This window comes from Onychostoma macrolepis, chromosome 22, assembly GCF_012432095.1.
Source record: "Onychostoma macrolepis isolate SWU-2019 chromosome 22, ASM1243209v1, whole genome shotgun sequence".
Lineage (NCBI taxonomy): Eukaryota > Metazoa > Chordata > Actinopteri > Cypriniformes > Cyprinidae > Onychostoma > Onychostoma macrolepis.
The window spans coordinates 21,749,047-21,758,164 of NC_081176.1; the positions used below are offsets into that span (position 1 = coordinate 21,749,047).

A 9,118-nucleotide genomic window follows, 5' to 3' on the forward strand; every position below is an offset into this window, starting at 1 on the left:
TCCGACACACTCTTTTCATACCAACAGACCACCTCTGATTTGCACTGGATGGTGTTGAATTGTCAAACTAAACTACTGATGGGCCAATCTGATTGGTAAAACATTGCCTGAAGCATGCTGAGACATTGAGATTTACATTGCTTGATGAAAATGCAATACTAGGGTGGTTTCCAGGGAGTTGCTATGTGATTGCTAAGGAATTCCAAGTAAATTCCAATAAAGGTTTTTTTATTTGCAGTGATAATTTTTTAGTGTGAAGAACATTTTAATAATTTAAAGAACATTTTTCGACTATAACTAACCTTTCCATGAATGTTGAAGGTTCTTTGTGGAACCATAGATGCAAATAAAGAGGTTTTGTTTTTAAGATTAAGTATGGGCAAAAGTAACAGTGATGCTTGGGTTAACGAGATCCGCCAATAAAAAAAAACGTTCCAACCATGTGTGGATCTGTGTTTTCTGAGAACAGATTTCTCACGAACACGGAGATTTCTTTAAAAGTTACAGAGAAAGAAAAGGTGCGCGCACAAAAGGCAATGTTTATGCTTGGTTACACAGAGACCTTTCTCACACCTTTTTTTTTTTTTTTAACTGGTGCAGGTCACATTTCACAGGCCATGAGGGTAAAAATAAAACCTGGCTGCAGATTTCATGAGTTCATTGTATCGTTATAAATGACATTCGATCACTCTGACTGGGAAGCTCAGAACATGATTGTATATTTGTTAAAAGAATGTTACAGGAATACGAATATTAGTTAAAAAAAATAATCTGTATAAAAATAACTTAATTCACTACCATATTGAAAGAAAAAAAAAAGAAAAAAATAATATATATATATATAATTTTCCTAAAATGATCTTTTTTTGTGCAAAATATAGCCAAAGTCTATGCTTGTATCTAAGTTTCTAAAACAAACAAATAAATAACTAATATTAATAATAATAATAATAAAATCAGCTGACTGACTGACTAAAATTTTCCTTATGCTAAACTTGTTTTCTTATTTGATTTTATTGGGAAATATGACACATTCTAGACATTTAACGATTGAAGGGTGAATCTCATATAAACTATGTCTTAAAGAACCCTTTCTTTCCATAATAAAGATATCCGATGGCCTCTTTGCAGAGGTCTTAAAAGGTGGGGAGAAGGATAAATGCACTTTTTAAATCTTAATCTAAAGATGAAGAAAAAAAACAAATTCACATGAAAACCATAAGGAGAAAAAAATAAAAATAAAAATGCAAAAACTGTCCTAAAATGTACTTTATGCCAAATCTATTTCCCTAATTTGTTTCTTCTGATTTTAAGGTGAGACGTCTCATTCTGGATCATTCTTGACAGTTTTTGTGAAATTCACCCTTACAATGGAGGTCTATAGGGCAAGTGCACAACATGCACACTAAATCAGTCTCAAGGGACCTTTCATTCATTCATGAACACATCTGATGCCTTGTGTTGACGTACATTACAAGTTTAGGCTTGTGCGCCGAGCCACACTTAAAACAGGCTGCGTTGTACAGTAGATTCTTCAGATTCTAGAAACATCAATAAAGCAAAGATGGGTCACAGATAACAAATAAACTTCCCACAGTGAGCCCTATCCAACCCCACCCACATACACACACACACACATACAGTATATAACATCTAAACCACTCTAGATTTGCCCAAACGCACTGCCATCTATTAGAGGGGGCGTTGAGAAAGGTTTATTACACAAACTAATACAGACGCAAATTGTGTTTGATTCCTCCCACACAACTTTCTATCAACTGACTCTTGAGGACACCTGGGTGAAGATGAATATGCGTACGTGCAACTGAAAGTCTGAAGAGACGTCTCTCTTACACCCAATCGCTTCATCTGTCCCATTTGTCGAGGATGTGGGAGAACGAGAGAGCGTAGCACTTACCGGGTGTCTACCCTGCGGGTACATGGTCACCGGAGGGATGCTGGCTATTGGTTTGACGGCCAATGTGCTGACCCTCCGTACTCCTGCGTCCCCCCTCCACCAGGGGACAGAGCCCCAGATCGAGCTCGGGAACCCGGCTCTGTTCTTTCTGAGCCGCAGAAGGCTGTCAGTGCATCCAACGAGGGGGTCTTCCAAAAACAGATACCCTTACTCACACTTGCACTGGATTTCCCCCAAGACTTCCCTGATGTCCCACTCCGTTACTGTCCGGCTCTCAGTCCGACAGATCAGGAGAGCGGCAGGAGCAGGGAATTCCAAAGAATCACGTCCAGCTGTCCCCAGTCTTGTCCTTCTGCAAATGTCCCCAACAAGCTACAAAAACAAACACGTATCTCCATTCGAGTCTTCCAACCTTGTAACAGTACCTCAAAACTACAGGGCTTCTTTGCTGAGGTTTAAAAAGGCAAGGAGAAGGAGGAATGGGCTTTGTTTTTAATCTAAATCTAGAGAGGAAGAAAAAAACACACAGGAAAGCAGGAAAGAACAGCAGGTCACTGGAAGATCCAGCAGGCTTTTCAGCAGCGAGCCCTAGACTGTAATATATTGTGCCTGTTGGCTTCAACACAAACACGACAGCCTGCTCATGCTGCACTTAAGGTGGACCGGGTGAGATAGATAGAGGATAGATAGATGGAGAGATAGAGACAGAAATAGACACCAATACATGCTTACAACCAATGATGCATGATTTCTTGTTGTCGTTGCATTGCATGGCCGATAGTTTCATATCACCATATAGACCTATAGGGGGAAAAAACACGAATTAGATATCTTTCTTATAAGGCAAACTGAGATATTTGCTTATATTTTTTGACTGAAATAAAAATACCCCTCTTACCACAGTAATCTCTGATGTGTCTTTTCTAGATCAGATCTCAACAAATGTGACCCTGGACCACAAAACCAGTCATAAGGGTCAATTTTCTTTCTTTTTTTAAAAAATTGAGATTTATACATCAAGCTTTCCATTGATGTATGGTTTGTTAGGATAGGTAGGAAATTTACAAAATATCTTCATGGATCATGATCTTAACTTACTATCCTAAAGATTTTTGGCATAAAAGAAAAAATCTATAATTTTGACCCATACAATGTATTGTTTGCTATTGCTACATATATACCCGTGCTACTTATGACTGGTTTTGTGGTCCAGGGTCACAAATGTTTCAAATTGTGTTCAGATCTTTTCAAAGACCTAATTATCTGAGCCATAATACCTTCATTCATTTATTTATTTTAGAGAATATAATCTTGATTATACAATAAAATATTATAGTTTAAAATGATACAAAATATGCAATATTATATTATAATACACATATATTACACACATAAACCTATATGTTATTATATAAAATTATATTACTAATTATACTGTTTAAATTATATAGAATTAGAAATATATATCCTCTCTCTCTCTCTCTATATATATATATATATATATATATATTGCACACACATATATACAGTATATCTATACATACTAAAGAGTATTATAAATTATATATTTATTCTTTATATTTAAAGAATCATTTATTTAGATGTTTACTTGTTATTTACTTTACTTGCCGTATGTCAACAGTTGTCTCATTTGTCTCAATTTACTTTTCCCAAGGAATTTTGGAAGAAATATCAGAGACAAAATTCATACTTCAATGAAGCATAACTGAAATCACAAATAAGTCTCCCGAGCTTTGAAAGAGCAACCTCTGAGCAATTAAATTTGCCTCAGGGGAGAAACAAATCAGAAAATAAGGGATGTAGAAAAAAAGTCAGAGCGCGCGAGAGAGAGAGATGAGGAATGATTCAATTTGCCAGCAATTCCGTGAAAGCACTATGTGTGTCCAACCTCATATTTGCACGTTCGCATTTGACAGACAAGCATTTATCTGCCCTTTGAGAAACAAACTGGCAAATTTAGTTGTGATTGCAACACTTACAACCTTGATTTATCCAGAGCATGTTCACGTCGCTTAATCATTCTCATGTTATCCTCCGTCATATTAGTGTGATCTCAGAGGCATCCCTTGTTAGTCATCCCTCTGTCTGAGACACCTCTCCGGTCAGGGATTGCCCTAATCGCCGTTATCTAATTGCGTGGATTAGACAGGCAATTATTCACACAACTCTCTTCCTTCAACCTCTAACTGATACGTGATGAAGCTGGCGGAGTACAAACAGACATCATGGAACTGACCGAGACCGACGAGACAATAATCTGCCCTGAACTGGTTGGGCTTCTGCATAACGGTGTCCAGGTAAGGGGTCAACAGGTTCGACACAAGATCTGAAATAAGACAATAGGAAAATCAGGGGAAGATGAACTGGATATTCATGTATAACAATAGCTGCGTTTACACTTCAGTTAAAGTTATTCTAACATTTTGACATATTATCTATCTATCAATAAACATATCATAGTACATATCACAGCAATTACTCAAGTTCAGCATTCGATTCACATTTGATCCGAATCAGCACCAATGGAGGTTGTTATAATGTGATAGAAAGTTCCTTGCGTGTCAATAACTCCTAATAAAAACAATTATGCATTGTACCCAAGACACATTATATGCATAGAAACTTCTAAAAGCTTATAAAAGATGATGAGGCCACTGAACAAAGTTTAGCGAGTGTCCTGAAGCGTTATGTTTACCTTAATATAAGCGGGAAAACAACGTAAATAAGGACAGAAATATCACCGGACCCGTTTAATTTTATTTACTCTACTTATTTATGCGTGTTTTATATATAAAGGACGTTATTTAAATATCAAAAGAGCAAATTACACGAGATAAATCAGACCCCTCACCTTTCTCCAGACCACCTTAAAACTTGGCGGCTGTCGGGCACTCTCCAGAGCTCCTCCGATTGGCTATGGCGACTTATCCGTTCCAACCAATCAAACCGTTCAAGTCCCACGTTGGCCCTTGACATCAGAGGATGCAACGGTCCAATCGCGGCGTTCGCGGCCGTTGATTGGCTGCGGCCTGTGCGGAGGGCGGGGTGCAGTCTACAGGGATTGTGGGCATTGAAGTTCCAATTATTCCTCACCCCCGCCGCTCCCGCCTCCAGCTGCCAATCACGCCGCATAAACGATCACCTATGACTGCTAATGACAAATGAGCAACATGTAGCACCTAGTATTGACTGCCTTGAACAATTAAGGGAAATAACAAATAAACACTCTCTTTATTTGGTGAGTCATAGTGGCTCTATGATAACCTTGTAAATTAATGAGCAGCTTGCTTATTAAACAGATGAAAATTCTATCATCATTGTTCTGTCATGCTGTTCCAAACCTGTATGACTTTTTCTTCTGTGGAACACAAAGGGAGTTATTAGCATTTCATCTTTACTATGGTACCACAGGCCTTTTTTTGTTCAGCTAGATAGTTTGGCCACCTATTGTCAAAGAAAATTCACTGTAGAGAAAAACAAAGAATAGCAATGTTTCAGGCATTACATGAGGCATTTTGGTGACTGCATACTTTACAGCTCATAACGGTATATAGGTCTATAATTAATCATCATAATATACCTGCAGTAATAATCATGATTATTTAAAATAATTAAAAACAACATTTAGTCATTAACATTAAATTATATTATTGTTAAATTACATATATCTATTTAAAAATATTTAAAATTGTAGGAGTGCATGTGTTGCCTTGTTGAACATAATACAGATTTTCAGATTTTATGCTAGTTCATCTACATTTCCCCCAAACAAGATTTTTTGTTTTTTCCTGTATGAGTTTATTTCTTATGTTGAACACAAATGAAGATATTTTGAAGAATGTGGGTGACCAAACAGTTGACGGTAGCTATTGACTTCCACAGTATGGAAAAATACTGTGGAAGTCAATGGGTACCGTCAACCATTTGATTACCTAGGCTATATTCTTCAAAATATCTTATATCTATAAATAAATTATAAAATTTATTATCAAAATGCATATAATATTAATAACACACACACATGTACACACACAAAGCCATTTTCATATTATTAAATGACACTTTTACAGTGAGATGCGGAGTGTGCAGACAAGTGTACGTTAGCCTACCAAGCAAACACATGCACACAATGAAAGAAAAGAGAGACTACCTTTGTCAGTGAGTATCGATTGCACTGATAGATGTGGTCTATCTTTTAACTAAGCTCCGATTGCCAGCGAGCATATCAGTGTGGCCGGGCCAGGCCTCCCATCTCTCCAGTAATTAACTTCAGGCTTCACCTGTTGTGGCAGCTCAAATCGGAGTAGCGTCTCGCACTATCAAACACGACACAGACTTTCCTCAGTCATCTGCCTGTAAGCGTGTCACGAACTACAGATCTTTATCCAAAAATGCTGCTTTGCTTTATGTTTCACACTCTTTGTTATACATATCACTCAAAGCAGCATTTCTGGATAAAGATCTGTAGTTCACACAGACAGATCTTTAGCAAACGTATGGGTGTGCTAATAAATCTGCATTGATACCTGTTTTTAAAGTGCACTCACATTTTCTGTTGTTTGGCGAATTTTCGCAGGAAATTTTTAAAAGGAATCTATGGAAACTTGGCATGGAATACAAAATATGTAACTGTGGCTTTTTATCTCACAATTCAGATTTTTCCTTGGAAATGCAAGATAAGTCATAATTGTGAGTTGTTAACGTCTGTGATATAAATTCACAATTATAATTTGCAAAAAGTTGCAATTATCTTTCGATATTTTTTTATTGTGGTGCAGAAATAAGCTTCTATAGCAATCCACGTGATCAGGAAATTTTCGCAGAGTGTAGATTTCGCAACAGGTTCGCAACACCACCACAATGTCATAATTAGGCTACTAGTGGGAAACACTTTCTTTGAGCCCCAGATTTTCCAAGTTGGTGGCAGACACAATGGCTATAAAGTCTGTAGTTTGCATTTGCAAACAATTGTGACAGAATATATAATGATTCACTTCACAGCACCTTTAAAAATGGAATAAAATCCTAAAATGCAAAAAGACACCTGATTCTTTAGTCATCATTTTGTGCAAACCTTGCTGTAGAGTTAAAAAAACATACCTTTCTTGTAGAAAGTGTACATCGCCATCTTGTATTGAACAAAATCTAGCATAGCGTTAGTTCTGGCAGTTCACGTTAGTCAAGTTTGCATCAGCTGTCTCTTAGCTGATCCACATCTACCTATAGAGATGCGACATCTATCTCAGCAACCATATATAAGGTCCTTCAGTATTATCACCAGCTTTCACGTTGCTCAATAGCTAATTACCCTCCTCCATCCCCAGCTCCTCCTTTTGTTTAGTCAGTATTCGGCCTTCTGATTCGGCCTTCTCTTGCACAGAACAGAACCATACCGCCAATCCAAACTGTATGCTAATTGTCAATCATCTTTGACAATAGTGGTCCTGATAGAAGTGATTTGAATGCATCTGATATCGTAATTACTACTTTCCAATTTGTAAATACAAACTTCCCAGGAGAACTAAAATCCACTACATGTAGTGATCTCCACTTGCTTCTGCATAACCTTGCTGTTACAGGAAGTAGAGGACGGGCGGCATAAATTATGACTGATCTTTTGCTGTCCTAAAGTGTGATGGATCTGAGTAGGAGATTTTGACATTGTGAGACATATTTGCATATTCTATCATGCTGGAGACTACAAATGATAGTGAACGGACATCAGTATGTATTAATCTGTATTAAAATCAACATTAAATGACATTCACAACCCATTTAGCTCCTTAATATGATGTATATATGAGTAAAAAAATAATATTTAATGAGGGGGAAAAAAGGGTGGGAGTTTATCAAATGGAAAATTGATTGGACCGTGAACTTTTACGCTAAAAGTCAAACTCGATTTCATCTCAATGTATTTTACAGTACTTACAACATTAGGCAAAATCTATCTACAGTATCTGGCTAATTAACATAAACCAATGGCCTGTGTGGCCTAGGTGACATCATCAGAAAAGGAAAGTTGTTTAAAGGCAGAGCAAGTCATTACATTTTGAAGAAAGAAAATCTTTACAATAACATGCTCAATATGACTAGGAACATTTATTAATAAAGTAAATAGGGTCCGTTTTAATTTCACGTGACCAAGCACACACTGTTGCTGAATGAAGGTGTCAAGAGACACTCAATCTCTTTCCAATTTCTCATCTCTCTTTCTTTTTGGCTTGCTCTGGTGCATTATGTAAGTGTAAAATGCACAGGCGGAGGTTCTTGTGACCAGATGTAGTGTGTGTGAGAATGGAAAGAGCTCATGAAGGAAAACAGGGTACGTGAAATAATCAACAGAATGAGAGGAAAGACAGATGAAGAGAGAAAGAGTACGCGCTCCGCCTGAGGGCCAGACAGTGCGAGTAAACACTGAAAAATTCCAGATACCGTGTTTTGAGAATCCAGAGGGAATTTTGTGGTTTAAATGGCCTAAAAAACAGCTCGGCTTAAACTCATAGGGGAAGTGAATTAACAGGCAGAGAAGAGGATTTATGCGATTTATTATAGCCACATGTTTCAGTCTGAGAACACGACACAGCATGAAGCAAACAAAGGCAACACACACAAGTTGCAGACATAACCACAAACAATCCAGATTCGAAATTCGGTCTGCAATAACAGCACGTACAGGACGTACCCCAGTAATGCACCGCAGTAAAACAAAAGGTCGTTTTAACTATCGCTTGTAGTCTCAGTCGCTTTGCGCCAACATTCGCTCTCCTCCAGGATTTGAACATAATCAGTTACATCCTAAAATTGTAGCAGATGTATCTAGCCCTCATGGCCTCAGAATTCATAACCCTAATTTTTTCCATTAGTGGGTCAATGCGGCGAGAAGCAGTTCCAGACTTTTATTTAGGGCATGTTTTACCTTCCCATGATCCCCTCTGAGATCCAGCCTGGAATTGTGAGAAAGTGAAAAATGTGTTATATTTTTACAGATGTATTTACGAAGGCTATAAACATTAAAGGAGATCTATGAAATTTCAGGAAGGGTAAAAACAAATCATTTAAAAATCACTGTGGTAAGCCTACAATGTGGATGAATATTTTTGGAAATCGATTTGGTTGGATTTCTGTAGATTTGGTGGAATTTTAGGTCTATAAGTATAACACAAAATCAAGGTACGG

General features: G+C 37.4%; 1 protein-coding gene across 1 annotated transcript in view; it reads right to left on the bottom strand.

The window, feature by feature from the left end:
* tle2b (TLE family member 2, transcriptional corepressor b) overlaps positions 1–4,827 on the bottom strand; it is a 49,688-nt gene extending 44,861 nt beyond the window's left edge. Inside the window, 5 exon segments of the mRNA XM_058761807.1 lie at positions 1,919–2,290; positions 2,651–2,719; positions 3,922–4,067; positions 4,176–4,265; positions 4,791–4,827. Of these exon segments, the coding sequence (XP_058617790.1) occupies positions 1,919–1,942 (24 nt within the window). The 5' untranslated portion in view covers positions 1,943–2,290; positions 2,651–2,719; positions 3,922–4,067; positions 4,176–4,265; positions 4,791–4,827.
* Positions 4,828–9,118: the final 4,291 nt, after the last annotated feature.